This window comes from Haemaphysalis longicornis, unplaced genomic scaffold (genome assembly GCF_048455015.1).
Source record: "Haemaphysalis longicornis isolate Haplotype H1 unplaced genomic scaffold, Haemaphysalis longicornis Haplotype H1 scaffold_10, whole genome shotgun sequence".
NCBI classification, from domain to species: Eukaryota; Metazoa; Arthropoda; class Arachnida; order Ixodida; family Ixodidae; genus Haemaphysalis; species Haemaphysalis longicornis.
Window position 1 is genome coordinate 150,447,217 of NW_027526204.1, and position 22,750 is coordinate 150,469,966.

General features: G+C 49.4%; 2 protein-coding genes across 5 annotated transcripts in view; one reads left to right on the plus strand and one right to left on the minus strand.

Moving 5' to 3' along the window:
• The window catches only part of Mon2 (Mon2 homolog, regulator of endosome-to-Golgi trafficking), a 206,971-nt gene that overhangs the window by 78,851 nt on the left and 105,370 nt on the right, over positions 1 to 22,750 (minus strand). The window lies entirely within an intron of this gene.
• Positions 21,470 to 22,750, plus strand: part of LOC144159629 (nuclear factor interleukin-3-regulated protein-like) — a 43,631-nt gene continuing 42,350 nt past the window's right edge. Inside the window, exon 1 of the mRNA XM_077691223.1 lies at positions 21,470 to 21,646. Coding sequence (XP_077547349.1) covers positions 21,526 to 21,646 — 121 coding nt within the window. The 5' untranslated portion in view covers positions 21,470 to 21,525. The remainder of the gene's footprint in view (positions 21,647 to 22,750) is intronic.

The following is a 22,750-nucleotide window of genomic DNA, read 5'->3' on the forward strand; positions in this document are numbered from 1 at the left end:
CAACACAATCCAATTTAATCTAATCCAATCCAAGCCGATCCCATCCGACCCAAACCAATCCAATGCTCCTCGCGCTTGCGCAGAACGCCCTTCACGGCCCACGCGAAACTGCCCAACCTCGGCCAGTGTAGCTTACGCTACAAAACGGGCCGATGATCCTCTCGCCATTCACGTTCGTGTGATTTACAGGTCACCTGGAGTCGCGCGCCAGCGAAACGTCACACCAATTAGGGTATAACTAGAGCCACAACGACGTCGGTGACGCAAGGCTTATTTCGATTCGAAGACAAAACAAAATTCCCTAAGCGCATCTCCCATTTACAGTAAGCTGCCAAGCATCATTCGGAAGGTTTATTCTACGGAAATCCAAGCTGTACTTGTACGGCAAAAGAAAATATAATAATAAATAGGCCACCTATTTATTTTTTTTTTCTATTATTATCTAGAAAGGTATACCTTTCTAGATTCCAAACACAGCAATAGGTCCGGAATGTGGGAAGGTAGCCTATTCGTTTATTACCGTACGTATATGACCTGTTGTATAAATAATTGGCTGTTATTGCAACCCTGCATGGGAAAATAATCGTAAAAAATGAGGCTTTAGTTGAGCTTGGAGTAACAGAACACAGCGAACACGTATATAGGGCCTAGTCCTGTACGGCTACACCGTATCCCGGGCTGGCTTGAGAACATTGCCGCGACACGCATGCACGATCGTTTGCTAAACGGGAAGGGTTTTCAAAGAACCGCGTTTCACCGCGACCTATTAATGCGCGACCACCCTGAAAAAGATCCCGGGCCATCTCCAGTAACGTGAAACCTGATGAGGGGCGAAGCATGCAGTGTATAGGTGGCGCCTTGGCGTTTTTGCCAACGGAGATGAAACCGTTGGGGGGTAGAGGTATACAGCTTTGCTGTAAAAGTCTCGTGTCTTTGAAGCACGAAGCTCTCTAGTGCGAGGCGTAAACGAGTGTCCCGGTGTTTTTTCAGTACGCGTTACGAAGCCCTCCTGCGCGAGGCGTAAACGAGCGTCCCGGTGTTTTTTCAGTACGCGTTACGAAGCGCTCCTGCGCGAGGCGTAAACGAGTGTCCCGGTGTTTTTTCAGTACGCGTTACGAAGCGCTCCTGCGCGAGGCGTAAACGAGTGTCCCGGTGTTTTTTTTTTTCAGTACGCGTTACGCTCTAGCGCGAGGCGCTGGAAAACGAGTGTCCCGGTGTTTTAGTACCGTGACTAAATGAGACGACGCCTACGACGACGACATGAGACGCCGACAAAAAGGAATATGCAATTTAAATTCTCTACTTCTCGCGCAAGTTACCCTTCATAGCCTTTTCGATACGTCCCGCGCCCGCCAAACATCCAAATCCTGCTTCACAGACACCCGCCGCGGTAGCTCAGTGGCGAAGGCGTTGAGCTGCTGAGCACGAGGACGCGGGTTCGATTCCCGGCAGCGGCGGTCGCTTTTCTGATGGAGGCGGAAAGCAGAAACGCCCGTGTGTCGAGATTTCAGCGGGCGTTAAAGGTCCCCAGGTGGCGGAAATTAATCCAGAGCCCTCCACTACGGCGCCGTTAACGTGCGCCGAAATCTCGTACACACGGACGTTTTCGCTTTTCGCCTCCATCAGAAAAGCGGCCGCCGCGGCCGGGAATCGAACCCGCGTCCTCGTGCTCAGCAGCGCAACACCTTAGACAGAAGCCCGAATAATAGCAGTCATGTAAACGGCAACGCTGTGCTCGGAAGTCGGAGCAGAGGGAGTCTCAGCGTCAGCAGCGACGGACGCGTTATTTCGTCGTTGCGCACGTGGTGCGCGCATGCTGTCGCAGCCATGCAAACGCGGCAATAGAGGCACAACATACATGTGAACAGAACTCTCAAGTGCGGCGTTTCGCGCAGGCGTAGTCGCTCCACACCTGCCCATTGAAACACCTATCAGTCTCTTTTTGCTTAGCCAGTTGTATAAGTCTATAGCTCCGTGCAAAGACAATCATTCCACAAGAGACAAGGAAAAGGAGAAGAAGGGGCAAAAAACACGCCACATCCTGTCACTCGAAAGTTTACCGGCGTTCGCACTTCGGTATCGGCATGACGCGTAACAACTCGACGGGACCGATTCCCGTCGGGGCGAGCATTGTGTCACCATGGGACAAACAAGCACGTCCCCCTCTCCTCCCCTCTCGTACGTCGTCCCGTCTCGATGATAGGCCGTCGTTGGCGGCGGCGGCGGCGATTGCGACAGCCAGGTGCACGATCCGAACCTGTCCCGTTCATTCATCTGCACGTCCTTATCACCGCGGCACGCGTGAGAACAATGCGACGCGCAGCACAATTGCGTGCAAGCAGCGCGGAATGCCGCATAACGCGGCGTTAATTGTTCCGTGCGGCCGCATGCCACGACGAGAGGGAGGGGAGGGGGTCTGATTCAACCGACTGGCATCCTGACCTGCAATAAATACAAGCGTGGCTATCTTTTGCGCGGGCAGCATCACGGAATTTCACAACTATAACACGACGTGGTGCAACCGGATGCCGCAGCCGTTCGGCCTGCAGAAAAGGTACAGCCTCGGCTGAAACAGCATAGCGGTAGCAGAGCGATACGTAATTTATAAAGAAAAAGAAACGGAATGAGAAGAAAATAAATGCCCCCCGGTAGCGTCGAAGTATACGCCTCGAGATTCGCGATTGCTGCGCCGCCTGCCGCCGCTTCTCCGCGGCGTTTGCGGGATTAGCGCTGCGTGGCTGATATGTGGTCATGCAGTGTTTTGGTTTTCTTTCGCTTCTCTTTGCCTTTCCGCGCTCTAAACAACTTGTTATGGTGACGTCTGTAAGCTAACTGCACGTTTAGGGCACTTAAAAAAACAGCTGCGTCTTGGTAGAGCGCTCTAACGCCAACAAGAGCTACCCGGGGAGGCGGTTCTGCGCGCTTCTTGGCCGCTCTTGCGGGCGTCGGCGATGGCAGCAGCATATCACCGCTGTCACCTTCGAACACGTCAGCACAAGTGAATTCTATTTATTGTCGCCTCGTTTAGACCTGATATTGGCACTGTAAGAGGTTGGTTCGTTTTGCAGCGCAGACAACAAATGCGGCTTTGCTTCGAATATGTACGTCGTAGAAAAATATGTTTCGGGGACGATCATAACCCAATAGCTGACAAAAACTTGTGCCTTTTATGGGAATATAAGCCACGCGAAAATGTTAAGTACAGAAAAGAAAATGTTAAGTCAGATATGTGCCCACTCATGCCTTATAGTACGAACCAAGGTATATGTTAATGAAACCACGGGAAAATGAATGGTCTGCAGAAAGGAATAAATAGAATAGTCGTACGGGAATAAAAAAAAAAAAACGAGTGCAGCTTCTGAAATGCTAAAGACGTTTGTTTGAGCAAGGTAGTATTCACCAGACCAACTAGATGCGAAATGCACTGATATTTCGCTAGACATGGGGGGGGGGGGGGATTAGGAGGAGGACGCTCAACTATCGTTGTTTACAAATGCGGAGCGAAATCAGCGAATGAACGTTTTAGTAATCACACACACAAGCTGCGTGTTCCCTTTTCGTTTGTTTTTCGCCTTGAAAAACGGCTGATCACTCGGCGGACTCATTTTTTGAAGAATACAGGGTAGGCAGTTCACAAGCGATACGAGGTGTCGTTGGAAGAGTTGATTGATTGATTGCAGGGTTTAACGCGCCGACGCAACAGAGACGATAAGGCACGCCGTAGTGGAGGCTCCGGATCAATTTTGACCACCTAGAGCCTTAACGCGCGCCGAAATCTCGTACACACGGGCTCGTTGGAAGAGTGTCGTATCTGATAAGGGTCTCTGATTTCGGTTTATGCTAGATTCTGCAGTCTCCCTGTGTCATGACTCATATGACGGTGTTTTGAAGAAGAGTTTGGTCACGGACGCGGATTACTCTATAAGCCCATCTTCGCGCTTCTCGTGGAGGATAAATGTAACAGATGAATCTTTGCGAGCGCTCACCTCGGGACAAGACGACCCAGCATTAAATTTGTCGTCGTGTGCTGACTCCGGAGTGTAATTTTGCATTATCCATCGTACTTCTTTGGTACAATGTTTGTGAAATTTATGCCGCATTGGCTTGTTCATGGTACTGATCAATATCTGATATGTGATATTGGCAAGCGTAACTTGCGTGCTGTCAGGTATGAGTGCTCCGCTAGATTTTCTAAGTGCACAAAGTCGATTCACATCATAGTGTGTATGGCCGCTACATGACCATCGGAGGAAACACTGCTTACGAAGACACAGTCACGAAATTTCAAGGCAGCGGAATTGCATCAGCTGCATGAAAATTCTGGCTTCGGGACGCCGGCCTGTGACACACGCCCGGCGCTCATATATATCTCACTAAGATCGCCTTATAAACGTTTATACTCTCGTGAACATACCGCGCTTCCAAACAGAGTGCCTGCTCCACGTTATTCGGTATTTCGAACGCGGACAAACGGTAAATCGCTGTCTTGAACGAGCCCCAAAAGCTACGGCGACAGTGGGGAGCGGGCCGGGGACTCCCGCGCCTGCTTTTGAAGCGGGCCGCTAGGGGGATTTCAGTGGCGCCCCTACAGGCCGCGCTCGAGGCGTATACCTACGGGACGGCATTTATTCCTCGTCTTTTTCATTCTTCACACACACTCGCACGCTCGCACGCACAAGCATTTTTTTTCGTGGGAGGGGAGGGAACAGTTGAGTACAGAATGTAAGGCGCGCCTCATAACCCCTTCCCTATAGTGGATTAATGTAGACCAATCAGGGGTCTTCGAACTTGCGCCGAAATCTTGACACGCGGGCACCTGCGTTCGTCGCCTGCGACCGGAAAAGCGACCGTACCACGGCCTCTATACCGGGCCCGCGTCCTCGCGATCAACAGCAAAGCCGCAGGATGACGGTGAAAGAGATGAATAGAGAGGGAGAAGTACCGTATTTGCACGAATCTAACGCGCCCCCGATTGTAAAGCGCAGTATAACTTAACACCCCCGAATCCACAAAAATGTCTCGGCGCCGATTCGACATCGCACACGAAATGATCCAGTTAACAGACGACTCAAATTTGCCCAGAACATTTTATTGAACCTAAATCCGCACGCGCTATGACCAGCTAAAGCCCTCCCGTGAAGCTTTGCACTTAAAAATGTGGCGCCTTTGTTTTCACCAGTCGCGAACACACGACTCCGGGACGCCTTATGCACAGGACGCCGCCCAGTTCCCTTCCGTTTCCATCAAGATGATCACTTTGCGTTCAAACGAAGCCTCCATCATTCATTGAGCCGCTTCGTTTCGGTTTCGAGTTGGCGGTTTCGGTTTCGAGGTTTTTCAGGTTCGAGCCCCATTGTAACGCGGACGTATTTTTGAACGTCTACTTTCATAAAAGAAAAAAGGTGCACGTTAGGATCGCGCAAATGCGGTATATTGTGGGGTCTAACGCACCGAAGGTACACCTCGGCTACGAGGAGCGCCGTTTTGGGCGGCTCCGGATTCATTTTGTCGCCACCTAGGGATCTATAACGTGCGCCGAAATCTCGGAAGGGCACTTTTGCTCTTCCTCTCCGTCTGAAAAGCAGCCGCCGCGGGTGGGACCGAACCCGCGACCTCAGTTACGACAGCCCAACAGGCTTTACAACAGGTCTTGCCCAGTGAACCACCACCGTGCGTGTTCGGAAGGGCGCCGGAATTGGCAGCTCAAGGGTGAGGGCGACAGAGATGAATACAGCTATCCCTAAACAAGCCCTGGATATACTCCTGAGGTGAACGAGTTAAAAAAGATAACTAGGACGTTTGGAATTACTAGTTACGTCGAGCAATTATTGCTTATATCAAATTCGAATTATTGCACACATCGATATTTGGAATTAGCGCTTATATCGGCAATCCCCTTTTAAAATGCTCTTGCACAAGTTGTAGAATGCCTGTACGAAACAAAAATTGGTCCGCGCTCCGAGTACAAAAGTTGTTGCTCTCTCTCTCTCTCTCTCTCTCTCTCTCTCTCTCTCTCTCTCTCTCTCTCTCTCTCTCTCTCTCTCTCTTTTTTGCCGCGTCACCATCACGACCAGCTCCTCATTGCATACGCTATAAGGGATACGGGGAGTGGAAAGGTTACTGATTGATTGATTGATTGATTGATTGATTGATTGATTGATTGATTTATTTATTTATTTATTTATTTATTTATTTATTTATTTATTTATTTATTTATTTATTTATTTATTTATTTATTTATTTATTTATTTATTTATTTATTTATTTATTTATTTATTTATTTATTTATTTATTTATTTATTTATTTATTTATTTATTTATTTATTTATTTATTTATTTATTTATTGTGGAGTTTAACGCGCCGACGCTGCACAGGCGATGAGGCGCGCCGTAGTAGAGGACTCCGGATTAATGTTGACCACCCGATGATTTTTAACGTACGCCGAAATCTCGAACATACGGGCGCTATCGCTTTTCGCCTCCACCAGAAAAGCGGCCGCCGCGGTCGGGAATCTAACCCGCGTCCTAGGGTTCCGCAGCACAACGCCATAGCCAGTGAGCCACCGCAGCGGGTTCTATGAAATACTGGCTCGCTGCGAGCACAAGAGGTCACTGGCTCTGCGAAATAAATAAATCATCTTTCTGCCGCGAACGGTGCGGTGACTTTACGTGGCTTCGATGTCATGCTATATATATATATATATATATATATATATATATATATATATATATATATATATATATATATATATATATATATATATATATATCACCACGACGATCAGACATTTTTTAACGACCCTGCAGGAAAACGGAAAACAAAACCGAATAAAATAACTGGAGGTAGTGCATATACGGTGCGCTCAATGCACCGCAAGGTTTTTTTTGTTGTTGTTGTAAATGTCCATTTTTCTCTGATTGTTTTTACTCTCTCTCTCTCTCTCTCTCTCTCTCTCTCTCTCTCTCTCTCTCTCTCTCTCTCTCTCTCAAACACACACGCACAGTTATGTATTAGAGCTTTTAGATGCGGACCCTACAAAAGTAATTAAGTGCTATAGTACTCGGTAAACTTGAAGTTTTGCTAACCAACTTCTTTTCAGCAAAATCAGGATTTTTACACGCCGAAGCTGCGCCTGAAAGGCTCCGTATTGACACTGAGCTTTAACGGATGCCGAAATCTCGACACACCGGTGTTGTCGCTTTTCGCCTCCATCAGAAAAGCATCGTAAGTATAAATGCTCCAACGGAGGAAATGAAGGCGGCCCCAACTACCCCAATGACACCCTGAACCTTAATTGAGGCAACTATTAAGATATGACGTTCCACCTTATTTCAATAAATTCATTTAGGCATCATCACAGAATACGTGCGTCTCCGCGACACGTCACAATAAAGACGTGCGGATTAGTTCGAACCTACCGGTTGGAAACGTTCAAATGTACCCCAAGTGCCGCGCTTCATAGCTGGCTTCATGTGTTCTCCCATCAAAAAAAAAAAACTGCGCTAGCCGGGAATCGAACCCACGTCCTCGCGCTTAGTACTAGGGCGACGCTGCCGTCACTGAGCCGCGCGTCGAAACAAGGTGGAGAGAGAGAGAAAGAAAGAGAGAGAGAGAGAGAGAGAGAGAGAGAGAGAGAGAGAGAGAGAGAGAGAGAGAGAGAGAGAGAGAGAGAGAGAGAGAGAGAGAGAGAGAGAGAGAGAGAGAGAGAGAGAGAGATGCTGGTGGGAAGACGTTAGGGAAGGGGAGTGTTGGCGTACCGTAACGCATGCTACCGCACATAAACGAGGGAGTGGGGAGCTTCGCAGGCGAACGCTTTGTTTTGACCGAGTTCAGTGATTAAGCACGACATATACTTGCTCAAAAGGCGTAGGACGACGACCGCCCTGGATGGGCCGCCACTAGTGAACTCGGCCGCCAAGCATTGATCCCCTTTTCGAAAGAGACGAAAGAAAAACGGTCGCCGAACCCGCCGGAATGCAAGAACGTGTCGCTCCAAAGCGCATTGGAGCTAGCGAACGGGAAGAGTACAAGAACCTTCGCCAACGTTTGTAGATCTACAAACGCTGAACCTTCGCTGCACCCACCCATATTGCCCATTTTAATGCCACCTCTGCGGGTTCAACGATTCTAGTTCAACCACCCTTTTCAAGTTTGTGAGCGTTCGCTCCTCACTGTCATCACAACGTGCAGATCGCAGTAACGGTGGGGGATAATAGTAATTCGGACGAAAGGAGATACGTGATGTGAACCTGACCCAAGCAGCAAAGAAAAAAAATAAAACGGGGAACGACAGAGGAAAGAACGTCTTCTGAGACAAGCAGGCGAGCCGTAAGCGGACGAACTTGAAGCAATGAAAATCGATCACAACCAACCTGGATCTAACAAAACATACCATACTTTTATTATAATCGTGTCCGCACTTTAATACGGACACGATAGAACTCTCTGACAAGTGCAGCGTTGCATTGATGAAATAACAAAATGTAGGACACCCTAGCATTTCTCGAGTTGTGAATGCGAAGCCATTATTGTTCAGTTGAACGCTCTGGGGATGATGTGGCGCTGAACAGATGCGCCGATATTACAGAGCTCTTAGCCTACCGCGTGTACCGTGAGTTCAGTGTGTACCGGGACCCGACTGGGCATGTGGGCATTCGTTCCGGTAGGGTGGCCTAGTTCCGCTGACGGGCGGACGACCCTCGCCGTGTCCGCGGGCGCATGCGCAGTCGCGTCTCGGCACACACGGTACAGCTAAAGCCATCTTCGGCTGCAGGCAACGGCTCACTGTGCGCGCAGCGAAGCGACGAGGAAACATTGGGGCTTTCCTACCCGCCTCGATGAGTGCGCGCCAACCCCCTCTACGCTGACGAATACAGGAATAACGGCTACGCGAGACGCGTACGTACGTTTCGATCCTAACCATGCACGCTGCAACGCATGGTCGTCGTCATGATCTGCTCCTCATTAAAGGGAGGATGACCCGGTCCGCGCTAATGCTCATGAGAAACAGTGCCAGATGACAAAGTGGAACAGTGACATTTTATTGTCCTTCACGATAGGGCTCATAAATTCTTTGCCCAGAAGCAACGACAGCGCGTCACCTACTCCTCACGCGACTGAGCAGCGCTGGGGAAGAGTGTTGCGTGTGTAGAAGCACATGTCCGTACCTGTCGTCATGTTTGATGTCCTTACCAATGCCTTCCTTACCAATGTCCTTACCAATGATGTCCTTGCCAATGCCCTTACCAATGCCCTCGTGTCGCCGCTATTGGGTCAAAGTGCTCAACGCGTTGTCCTTTTCATTTCCCACAAGACCCGGCAACGCGAAACGGATAAGATGATTCAAACTTCGTTAGTAAACCGCGTTGCGGCGATAGTTTTAGCGCCGTTCTGATGCAATGACTTGCTGCGGCGGCGAGCGAGTGACCCAAAATGGCGGCGCCAGCGAGATGCGAGCGCCCGCCCGCAGCCGTAATCGAGCGCTGCGACAACTGGAGTCTGGAAAGGAGGAGGCGAGCAGGTAGGCTCGCCCAAAATGATATTATGGGGGAAAGAAAAAGAGGCTATGTGACATCAGCACGCAGGGCGCATGCGCGGTATAGCCCACTCGCCCCCGGTTGGCGTTCGCGCCGATGAGTCACTGTTTTCGTGTGCCGCGGCGCATGAAACCGTTGCTGCTGGTCTCGCTCTCTCAAGCTGCCATACGGCGCCGTTGGAGAACATAGATGGTGAATGCAGCAGTTCCGTTCTAAAACGCTCCCTCGAAGACGAAGTAACGCCGACTTGTGAATAACCTAAACGTAGATGTCCTCACTTTCTCCTCGTTCCGCTTTCCCCAAAAACAACGACATCGAGGCGTGGAATGGAACCAGCTACCTCCGGCGTGCTAGGGCTACGCTTAATTCAGTGAGCCGTATGCATCTTGGTGACACATCCCAATGACCTCTTAGTACGCTAAGTGCGCGCCTCAAAAAGCAAGAACAGGAGAGCGCGACACTTGTCGCCTTCGTGGGCAAATGCCTCCTGCTTCTGGCTAAAGCACGACAGTCACAAGTACAACAAGTACACATATGCGTCTTTCAAGTACTCCCACTTCCGCGGTCAATCACCCTCAGCGCGCACACTCTCGCAATGCCTTATGAACTCCAGCGCGAATTCTGATCGATAGAGAGGCCTTTTCACTTTCGGGCCCGCCTCCAAATGCGAACGGCCGCGCTCGGATTAGGCGCGACAGGTTCACGCGTATCCTTCGCTGCATAGCTTGCTATTGCGTAGCGCCTTTAATCGCGGGGTATGAGAGCGCAACGGGGGATCAAGCACGCGTGCGTACTTAGCAGGGACATAATGTCGCTCTCCAATGTTCGCGACGCGTCATGCGACTGCAAACGCGAGTACGCGGCAAGCTCAAGCGGCAGACACATATGTGCGTCCCAGCAATCCGGTTTCCGACGCGGCGCGGCAAAATAATCCGGTAGGTTGGACGCGCGCGGAAGCGGTCGATCCGGGGGGTCCTCCGGCAGCCAAACCGGTTCCCAGAGCGGGCGACGGCGTGACGCATGCGGAAACGCGTCCTTTTCAGCTCATGTGTTTCTCCCTTAACGCCACAACCGCGAGTATGCCAACAGCCCGATGTTAGGCCTAAAGTTAGGCGTTGAGGTCCTAACGCCGTCAACCGGTACCCGCGGCTCGAATTACGGCGACTGTGACGTTACTTGGCTCGTCGTTACCTAACGTCAAGCACGACACCAGCGGAACAACGTACCCGATACTAGGCCTAAAGTTAGGCGTTGAGGTAAAACGTCGCTACCGAACGTTAAACGTGACGCAGGCGTAACAACATACCCACTCTGGTGGACTGGCCAGCTGCCGCCAGAAGCCCACAGACTATTCACCAATTCCCTCTGACTGCGGTGCACTTGCCTTCGCCAGATCATGACGAAGACAAGTCTTCTTTTAGAAACGTTGGCTGGCACCGGATTGAGGCCGCTACCTCGTCAAAGTTCTCGTCACGGTATACAAGTTAGGACGAGTGATAGATGCAAAGTACCGTGGGTGCAAAAATAAGGCCAGACATGACAGAACGCCGCCCACGAGAGCCTGGATGGGCCGTGGCCCGCGCGCAGCAGGCCTTGGAACGTAGCATAGTCGCGCTGCGCTTTCGAGCAAGAACCTCAGCCACCGACAATGTGGGGAGTAACAAGGCACAGGGTATAACACGAGGTCGGCGACCCGAGCGTGCGACGGCGGTTCAAGCTGCAGACATTTGACTACAGCAGGTCGGAGAATTAGCGACATTCACGGGGAGAGGTTGATCCCTTCGAGAGATGCACTTGCGACGACGAGGACACCGTAACGACAACGAGAACACAGAGACTCCTGTACACGCGGCAGGTGCGTGACAACGCGACCTCTTCCCTGCGAGCTGGAATCGCTCTTTGAGGCAGTGGCGAAGACAACTGCGAAATGGGGATAAATGCCTAAAAATAGGCCGCTACTCGAACGGCTGAAGTACAGAAACTCATCGGTATAACGAATTGCTTCGTTCAAAGTTTCGCCTTGTTCGAAGTTTGGCTTTGTTCCAAGTTTTCCACGCGTGTCTCAGCTGTTGTGCAGAAAGAGCAGATAACCCTCGCTTCTAATAACGAAGTTCCGCTTACAACGAAGTTAGTTTCCTGCCCCGGAGACTTCGTTGCAACGAGTATTTCCTCTCGTTCACTGTATTGACCTTAGGGAGAGGAAGTGTGGAATCAAATCTGGAGAAGTGAGAACAAATAAGTATACGCAAAGGATGCAATTTATTCCGTCTCTCCTACTCGGTTACTTTGCGAAAAAAAAGAAAGAAAACCGAACCGACAGCATTCCTTCAGGTCATCTTTATTAGTAATACAGTAAAACATATTTATAGCGAGGTAGTTCTATTAGAGCTATCCCTTTATTTTTAAAAATACTCGACCCCAACTATACTGCCGTGCCCGTGTGCTTAGGACGTCACGGCTGATATCGAATTACCGCTATAACATATCCTTTGTCCACCTGGATGACTTCATCGTAAAGAGGGGTTAGCGCACCAGCCCGCGTATACGGATGTATATTTTACGAACTTAAGGGTGAAGTACTTTATATGAGCTATACGCCCCGTTAATATACGCGACAGCGAACTTGAAGCAGACTGCGCTATTTTTAAAGGTTGCTAGCTTAATGTGCCGCTTGTCACAAAAGAAAAAATCCAGCACAGAATTTTTTTTCCCTGCAATGTCCTCCTGACTGTACAGCCAACATAGGGAAAACAGAATCACTGTGTATAGTTTCTGCACAACCTCCAGAAGAGCGAAGACGTTTTCTGGTACTATTTGTGTTCACTTAGAAGACCCCCGGGTAATCTAAATTATAATCACCGTCTCCCTTTGTACGGCACGCCTCAAAGCTTAAATGCTCTTAGGCACACGGAGCACTAATGCGAAAAATCAAAACCCCTATATTAGGACAAAGATGGTTAAAACGCCAAGCTTTCCCCACGCAACCTGAGACGAAGCCAAAAGTCCAAAATACACGCTCTCAAAATAAAAAATCCAAACTTGCAAGGTCCGAAATCCACTTCCACTCAGCCCAAGTCCAAAGCCAACGCCCGCGCAACGAACCCACAGGAAATGGTAAGCGACCCGAGTGCGATGACGGCGCCATCCGATATATGCATATCGTTTAGCAATGCCCCCAAAACTCATTCCCTCTCATCTCTTCTGAGGAGCATTGGAAGACAGCGTTCGGCAGCTCGGACCCGCAAGTCCAGCGAGGTCTTGCTGAACGAACAGCTCGTCACCGGCGCCCTCCAAGCGCTGGTCACCCCTCGTCGTTAGTCCAACCAGTGCTCAAATAAAGTTTATTCTCTCTCTCTCTCGGCTTGATAAGAACCCCGGTTAGATTCCGGCAACGGGAAGCGTTTTTTTTTTCTTCTCTGTCATCATTACCATCATGGGCCCTCTCATTGTGCAAAGTTAGCTTTCCTGCAGTGCGTTTTGGTTCCGACACCGCCATCAGTGAGACCACGAAAGTTTCATCTTAACAGGCTCAGGGAAACGAGAACAGTGTTTTGCAAAAAAAAATTACGCCCACCTCCCCTCGCGGGAACCCTGGTGTGATGCAACGCTGAGGGGGGTTCAAGCGCAAGCGCAGAGCAACCGTCGACCGAAAGGCCGCCGGAGAGCGGCACACCGGTTATATGCGCAGCGCGCCCGAAGGAGAGGAGACCGCGGAGAGAGAGAGTGCCGCGGCTATGACGCAACACAATCCACTTTAATCCAATCCAATCCAAATCAAATCCAATCCAAGTCAAACCAAGCCAAGCCAAGCCAATCGAATTCAATCCAATGCCCCTCGCGAGAGAGTTTTCGCTATCGGAGAGGAGAGGGGGAGAGTGGCTGCGGACAACAACGGACGCACGCGGACAACAACGGACGCACGCAGGAAGGACAGGGCCGCCGACAAGTGATGCTCTGAGCGTCGCATCTAAAAAAAAAAGGCACCTTCTTTAGTCGGACACACCCATAAGAAATGCTGCAAGAGGTTCACAATACAGAGGTTCACTGTATTGTGTGTAGACGTGATTTTTTTATAGGCATAACGGACAATCAGTCAATAAATGTGTCGTGTTCTATTGTTTCTGCTGGTAACAGGTATTGAAGAAAAAAGTTATATGTATATTATACAACTTGTGATTCTCATTATTGGAAATGTACGATTTTTGTGTGTTTCTAATTTGATTATTTTTTCCTCTCTGTATTGCTGGATGTCATTGCTAAGCACGCATATTTGATTGAAACGTGTCCTCTGTGGTGAACTGCAGAGGGTCAGGAGCCCTCGTCAGGGACTCAATGCCTTTAGCTTCTGCCCCGTCAGCAGGCACTGTAACATCGTCTGCTGAAAAATAGTTCTTCTTCTTTTCCTTTTTCCTTTTCTCCTTCTTCGAAACCAAAACGCCCACCTGCTCAGTGTTCCTTGAACTTAGGTAGGTATAGGTATACGTGATGGCCTACTCCGGCCTGTATGAGCGCCCACCAAAATCACACAGTCGCGCACTTAGACGGTCCATGAAGACAAAATACAAGCTTGGTTCTTTGAAAAGACTGTTTTATCCAGATAATTACAATGCCAGTTTCATAGCAAACTTCAAAAAAAGAATAGATATATCTCCACGTGAAGCAGAGGGGACTCCACGGCCACTTTCCGGCGATTTCCCTATGACGTCACGGAATATCTTTCGCGTGATTGGCTGCGACTGACGAAATCCTGGCCCCGCCAAGAAACATGACTGGACGATTGTAGTGACATAGACCCTAGAAATTAGGCTAGTCTGCCGTCGGGGCCGCAGTCTTGCATTACAACGGTGTGTCGCCGAAGCGATAAAAGCGCGCGAGAAACAACACACCGGTCGACCGTGGCGCCCTCTCAGTGCCCCTTGCAGAGCACTCACCGCGTTTGCCGAAGAGGCATTTTTAAAAATCAAGCTCTTATTCTAATAAGTTTTTATAAAAGAAATATTTGTTTACTTACTTTTTCTTGAATGAGTTTTTTCTCTAGCAATTAAAAGTGAAAAATTGGTGTCGTCTGCTGGCACACCGCTTTTAGCCGTGGTCGTCTGCACAAGAAATATAAAGTAACTCTGGTCTGCACTCTGTGGTGAGCAGACGATCACAGGCGTCAGCAGTACAGTTCACAGTTAACACACAGATAACTACGTTTTTAGTGCTGGTCCATATTGCGTCACATAGCTGGCGCGAAATTTGAATGTTGTTCGATACTTCTCGCGTTTAGGTTAAAAAACGTTTCTCGATCGCGGCTGGAACAGGGCTGGGTGAGTTACAAAATGCCAGTTCGTTCAAGCTGAACAAATTTTCATTTTTTGTTCGTGGTCCCTTTAAAAACCCGCCCCGGAAACAGCACCTGCGCTCTTCAGCGCGTACAGCGCTAAACTTGAAAACACAATTGGGTCTGGCACGATCGGCGCAACAAGCCGACAGCGCGCGTGTGCGCGTGCCTTACAAAAAAGGATGAGAAAGAAACAGGTCATGAACACGCGCCGTAATAGGTCCGCGGTGCATCCTGCAGAACTCCCCCAAAGTCGCCCCGATTTTAGGGGCGCGCGTGCCGGAAGCCAACGGCGCAAAAGGTCGCCCAAAAGTCTAAAAAATTGCACCGGCTCGCCGCCGTAGCTCGCTATCGACGACGTGATCGCAGCACGTGCGAGCACATCATGCACGAGCGTCTCCGGTTCGGCGCGCCTATAATAACGCCGTTGGCGGCACGTGCCTTCGCTGACGACGACGATTTCACCACGTCACACTACTGTGTTTTCCCGCCAGAGCTGGAGGACCCCGTGAACTCCGCGAAACGCCGACCCACCCCTTGCCTCTTACAGGGCAAGGCGACTGCGTTTGAAGAGGCCGGGCCGGCTAGACAGGCCTATAAGCGATCTCGAAGAACGCAGGAATTTGCCCCACTCAGGGCAATACGCTATGAAGGAAGCATTACAAAGTGGATTTGTATACGGTACTTTCGGAAGCTGGTTTGGGGTACCCACGCATCGGCGGGAGCCGTCCGGTAGTGTCGACGTAATCAGGGCTCGGCGTTGAGTAAATTGATGCGAATAATCGGAATGATTCGACTGATTGATTGATTATACGGTTTAGCGCGCCGACGCAGCGCAGGCGATGAGGCACGCCGTAGTGGAGGGCTCCGGATTAATTTTGACCACCTGGGGATCTTTAACGTGCGCTGAAGTCTCGAACACACGGGCGTTTTTGCTTTTCGCCTAGACCAGAAAAGCGGCCGCTGCGGTTGGAAAGGGAATCGAACCCGCGTCCTCGGGCTCCGAAGCACAACGCCTTAGCCACTAAGCGGATAATCGGAATGCTTAGCCACTCAATAAATCGACAAATCAGGCTTGGCCCTCTACAGAAATAACCAAAGAAAGAACAAGCGTCAACAGTGTCTGTTTGCGAGCTCTCACTTTCTGTTTCTCCAACCCAAGAACGTCTTCTATACCAGTCCTAAAAAGGCCACCCGACAATTCTAGTGACTTCTTGCAAAGGGTACGTTCAAATCAACACCATTTCCTAACGAGCTATTTGGTAGGAACGTACGGGACCGTCTCTACGTTCAGTAGGCGGCACGGACACTAAACAAAACTAAATAAATAGATAAAAACGCAAACCAAGGTGCCGTGCAATGCTCTGGTTCCACCAATAAAGCCTAATACTACAAACAATTCACCTTAAAGGTACAAATGCCTCCTGATGACGTAATATGAAGAGTGACTTGTGGCGTCGGAATACCGCTAAAAGAGAAATAACACACAAAAACTCCACCGTCACCGGTCAGCTCCCGTGACGGGAGAAAGCAGGGCCGGCAGCCAGTGTTCCGGGCTTTCTGACAATGTTGAAGGTGTTGATCCAGAATATAGTGCGCCACGTGCCGGACGTCGCTTAGCGCCTTCCGCAAAACTATCGCTCTATCTTCTCCTGTCACGTATATGCACATTTTATTTCCTCCTTTTCATGCTGTTTACCCGGGGTGACGCGACCGCGTGTAACCTTCACTAAATCTCATTGACACCGGAAACGGCGTCGAGAATGAAGCATTCCAGTATTTGGAAGCGCATTTACGCCGGCGAAGCGATGGCGAATACGTCGTTCAACTACTTTGGGGAGCAACTTTGATGCGGAAACTCAATTTCGACTTGAAGGGCCCACGAAAACAAAATACAAGTTTGGCTCGTTAAAAAGACTGCTTTGTCTCGATGACAACGATATAAATTTTATCGCAAACCTCGAACAAATAGTCGCCATGTTGAAGAAAACATATGAAGCAGTGGCGACTCCATAGGCGCTTCCCGGCGATTTCCTATGACGTCACAAAATCCCTATGACGTCACAAAGAAACACGACTGGGCGATTGTGGTGGGGCCTCTCGTTTGATCGTATCACTCAAATGAGGGCGTGCAGTTACCACACCGAATGAAAAGTTTTTAGTGCTCGTCCATATTACGTCACTCTTTCCCATTTTACGTCCTTGTAGCGCGAAATTTGAAAGCTGTTCAATATTTTTTTTTTCGGTTAAAAACGCTTTTCGTGGATTGGATGGAGCTGTGTGAGCTTGCTAGCTCACACAGCCCCATCCATCCAGGCTAGTTCTTACGAACTGAATAAAACTGTTTCTCGTCTTCATGGCCCCATTAACAAATTACCGAATTTCGTTATAAGCAGCACTTCGTTAAATGCAGGCATGACGCGCCATGTATACACTGCAGCGGGTACCGTGAGGAAACACTGCGAATAGAGCTAGATGTCGAGTAAGGCGATTTTGTTGCATCTAAAATAATTTCGACATCGATTCGTTTATTATCTCGAAATATCCCCGGGTGGTCAAAAATTAATCCGGAGCCCTCCACTACGACGTGCCCCATCGCCTGCGTTGCATCAGCGCGTTAAACCCTACAATCAATCAATCAATCAATCAATCAATCAATCAATCAATCAATCAATCAATCAATCAATCAATCCAGGGCAATGAAGACAAAATACCAGTCTGGTTTGTTTAAATACTGCTTTTTTGCCGTAGTAAAAATGCAGCCAATTTTATCGCAAACTTCGAGATGGAGCAGTGACGACCCACCACTCACCTTTTGGGCGGGTATTTATGACGTCACAGGAACTTGTCCGTGCGATCGGCGGCCGCCGGCCGACTGAAGCCGCCGCCAAGACTGTATCACTTCACTGCTAACGTGCAGCCAGCAAACTGATAACAGCTATTTGAGTGTCCCTCTATTGCGCCACTGTTTAGTCGGGTGACAAAAAATTTGAAATTTCTTCAATATTTCTTACGTTTGTTTTTTTCAGCGAAACAACATATCCTGCGGTTGGAATTGAGCTGAGCGAGTTACCAAAGGCCAGTTCTTTTAAACCGAACGAAGTGTTATTTCCTCTTCATGGCCTTCAACATTTTCGCATGTTTTTGCCACTGCATCAACAAAAGAATGGTCATCGCATAAACCTTCCACACTAAAAAAAAGAAAATGCCTTCTAGGAAGCCAATTACCAGCGCTCTATAATGCACTCAAAACGGGAATAGCTCTGCTCGGCTCGACAGTGCAATGCCCTGATAACACCCAGATCCTTTTTTTTTTTTTTTTTTCAGTACCCGCCAGTCTGCAGGTGCTCATTACTCGCAATTAGTAACGGGGTTTTGTTTTCCACCGCTTACGTATCCGGGGCGGTACGCTAGCAACACGGGCAGCAGGTAACGCGTACAGCAGACGCTCAGTTCGCGGATTGCCGCAATATCCTTATCGCGATTGTAATACCACAGAAAAAAAAAAAGAAAGAGAAAAGATAACATTGTCCCTCTGTGGCTCCCGCAAGGCTGCCGTGAATTCTTCCTGTACGTTGCGCACGGTGACCGGTTGTTTACGGCGCCCTCTTCAGGTCAACGTGCGATGGAACGTCACAGTAGACAAAATGAAAAACGAAGCGTAGTGGCGCTGGCGGCGCAAGCGAAAGCCCCTGATACAAGACTAAAAAATCACATAAGAGTGAAATGCAAGTGCATTATCACAAACTGAACACGGGAATCACAGCGAACATGGGAAAGCGGAAGCTTCGGCTGCACGCGAAAAGCTTGCAGTACGAAAAGCCAACAATCCAGAATGCCAATAAGGGCAATAGGGTTTGCGGTTCATCTTTTATTTGTATTTTTTGCGTGAAAATTGGAATTTGGGAATGACAGAAAAGAAAAATTAAAGCCGTTCCACTCAACGTGAAAGCTGTCGGAAGTTCAGAGCAGTGATTCGCCGTAATGGGCTGTAGCGCCGTTATCCGTCCCATGGTGCCCCAACCACTGTATCAGTATCATCTATGATTCAGTATCATCTATGTACACGGACCACGCAAGAGCTCGCACGAAATGTAAGAAAAAGTATACGATTCGCTCAGTTTATAAGAAAGAAAGAAAAGCACACGCTATGCCACGGCTGCGAGCCGCCCGCAAAGTTAGGTAACTGGACGACTTGCAGATTAAAGCTGGTTGCGCCCAACGTTGAGATGCATGGAATTCACAGCGCAAAAAGACGACGAAGGAGAAACAGCAGGCGGTCGACGAACGCTTCGCTTCGGCCACTGGCTTCGATGAACCGAACACATCGAGCACCAAATGTATTTCCCAGTTATGGCCCATAGAACTGCAGATTTAATTTAATTTATTAGTTCCTTAAGGGCCCGACGGCATTACATAAGGGAGCAAATACATCATTGCGTCCTGTTTCTGCTTTCCGTTACTTAGAGCCAGCGCTCTCATTGGGGCGCCTATACAGGGTGTCCCAGCTATCATGCACCAATATTTCTAAAAAAAGAGCAATGGCATGACTCAAGGAAAACCTGGTGCACAATGTTTCCAGTACAGCCGAGTAGTGACCAGTAGTAATTTCTTCGTAAATGAGTTTTAGTTAATTAATTATAATTAAATATTTAACTCGACAGGAACTGTCCTAATCACTGAGCTGTAAAATGAGACACTTGTAGGCACCCGCGACAGGCATATAACTGCGGTATTTTCAACAACCAACTAACTGCGTACTCATTTATTCTGACTGATGACGAAATTCCGCGAAATATGAAAATTGCCACGCGACGGCGCTCCCGCCAGCATCATAAAACAGCGCCCTCAAATAACCTGATTGAAAGCAACCGCTTTGCCCGTCACACGCCCGAATAGACAGCGCATCGCCTTGATAAAGGCACGTAGGGAGCAGCAACAGCAAGTTTCGTGGGGCGCGTCCAGCAGATAAGGCACAAACTTGGTGGCTATATTGCTTCTTACTTTCTTCATTTATTCCATTCTGGCTAACTCAGAGGCAGTCTGTTTGAGGGCATTGCGTTACGAGGCGGGCGGGAGCGTCGTCACGTGGTCTTTTTCGTATTTCGCAGGGTTTCTGCATCAGTCAGAATAAATGAGTACGCAATTAGTTCGTCGCTGAAAATACTCATTGACACTTTCATGACCAGGACAGTACCTCTCGAGTTAAATAATGAATTACAAACAATTAACTAAATCTCATTGACGAAAAATTGCTGGTCGCTATTCGACTGTACTGGAAACATGATGCACTAGGTTTTCTTCCGGTAACGCAACTGCCCTTTCCTACAACCTTGGTGCATGATAGCTGGGACCCCCTGTATTCGCGTGCTTAACGCTAGGTTGGCGTGACGTTAAGCGGTGGAAAGGGGAGCAGGGGAAGTAGAATATAGGCAGCGAGGGGAATGGAGAATACAATGGGAATCAGGGGGAAAACAGGGAGGAAATGAAGGAAAAGGCGAAGCGCGGAGGGAGGAGTGCTAGGGAATTATGAAGGGAGAGAGGGAAAAAGATGGCGGTGACTAACTTAGGATATCAAATGGAGGGGGCTAGGAGTGCAGCGGTAGTGTGATGGATAGGGGAAGGGGTGGAGAATGAAAGAGAGGGGAGGCGTCGGGAGGTAGAGAAGTGGGAGGAGAACGGCGAGATGGGCCAGTGGGAATGAATGAACGTAGATGAAGAGCAGTTGGACGGAATGTGGAGGGAGCGAGAGATGTTGGGGGGGGGGGGGGGGGGGGCGGAGGAGGAGGAGGAACAGAGGGGAACGGGAAGGCATTGAAGGGGAGTGGGGCTCGATGGAGAAGAAGAGCAGGTCAAGAGGGGAGGGGAAGGGAGAGGTTCGGATGCGAGAAGACTGGGGGAGGGGGAAGTGAGAGTAGGTCGGAGAAACTGGGAGGGAACGTGCAGGAGACGGGTGTGGGAGGATGGTCAGGGAAACGACAGTAAAGCGCGAGGGAGAGGGAAAGCAGAGCGGAAGTGCAGGATGAGTGGATCGGATGAGACCGGGTGTCATGAGGAGGGAAAGGTAGAACTGAAAGAGGGTGGGGAGAAGAGGGGAATAAGCACGCGACGGGTGGGTTGCAGCTGTGGGAGAAACGCTATCGTTTCTCGGCGCAATCTGCGCCGAAGCAAGCATACGCGCCGCCAGCTATCCGTCCCGGCGCCAAATATGGAGCTTTAGACTTGACACACACCCAGTTCGAACCCACAGCCTGCGCTTTCACCTGTCTCTCCACCTTTGCATTCCAGCGCGCGAAACGAGTCAGTCAAAGTTCGCGCGCAAACTCCAGATTGGAAGAGACAGAAAGACAGACAGGAGGTTGCGAGCGCACACTCCTTCACGTCTACGCCAGACGTGCTGAGGCGCACCTTCTCTCCAAGCAGAGCGCGCGCACACGCCGCTAACGTCCCCGCCCCAACACACACGACGCGCTAATCAGTCAGAGAAAACTTCTTCTCGCCTTGCAGAAGCGACTGCCGGAGGGAGACCTTTGGTTTATTTTTCCTCCTTTTGATGCTGTTTCCGCAATCGCGATCGCGGAGACGACAACGGGACACGCGCTTTCTCAAACGGCGAGCGTCCGTCCAGGGAGAGAAAAGGTGGGCTTCCTCGCAGCGCACGCATGTCTTGCCACATCAGCCCACCCGAGGGAGCCGGCACCGCCGCAGCGGGGGAAGAGGAAGGGGATATTCCGTCGACCGAGCGGCCAGCACGTGGCATTAATAGCCACATGGAGACCGGTCGTGAGTATACAATCCGCCCTTCGCGCAGTGCTGTGAATCGTAATCCCGTAAAACGCACTTCATGTGTTCGTTCGCTTGTTCTCGGCCGTGCGGATCGGTGTGCACCCGGTTGACAACCCCCCTGTCATATGCTGGAGATAAATGGTAGCCGAATGTTCCGGTGATATTTTTTTTCTTTTGAGCGGGTAACGCCTTTGTAGGTTAATGGACTTTCAGTCATGTGCGGCGACACACAGCTGATTTTCTCTCGAGTCTGTTAATCATTTGGATGTCCGTGGGGCTGGCAACTGCTTTTATTGTGCACATTTCCGGAACCCCTGATGTACCTTATATATATATATATATATATATATATATATATATATATATATATATATATATATATATATATATATATATATATATATATATATATATATATATATATATATATATATATATTGTATGTGCGTGTGTCCGATTTAACTGGAAAATTATATGGAATACGCCGCCACAGTGTTCAAGAAAAATAACTGCGCGAATCGGAAGTCCGCCCCACGACCTCATCAACATCGATGCCGCACCGAAGCGCACACCTTCTTCACAAATTCCGTAAGGCAGCCAACGACCCTCATGACGGTACTTTACTAAATTTCCCTAGTCAGGACCATCTGTAACAAGCCTTCCCCAACCCAGCTCTCCCATCAAACCATGCCACCCAAAGCAGCGACTGGCCCCCGAATGCCAGCCTCGAAGGTAAACGGGACCTGGCGAACAATTGACAGCTGACAAGGCAGAGACGATTGATCCTCCAGACCTCTTCCTCCCTACGGGCTGAGAGTGCTGCGTCTATTATAACCAGCATGCAGAGCCTGACCCCCTTAACTGTTTTCACAACATGAAACGTTGATTTATGAAGTAAAAAATTACAGCGGATACTTAAAGCTTTCAAAGAATGTGTAGGCGAACGCCTATAGTTGGACCTCCTATTGACTTGCTACTGAACTTTCTGTTGAACTTCGCCACCGCGGTCGTCGACACCGCTTGACCAGCCTACTGGACAGCATCTTCCGAAGCTTGTTCCGTTCGCTCGCCATCCTCCTCCTCCTTCTCCTGTTCGTCCCC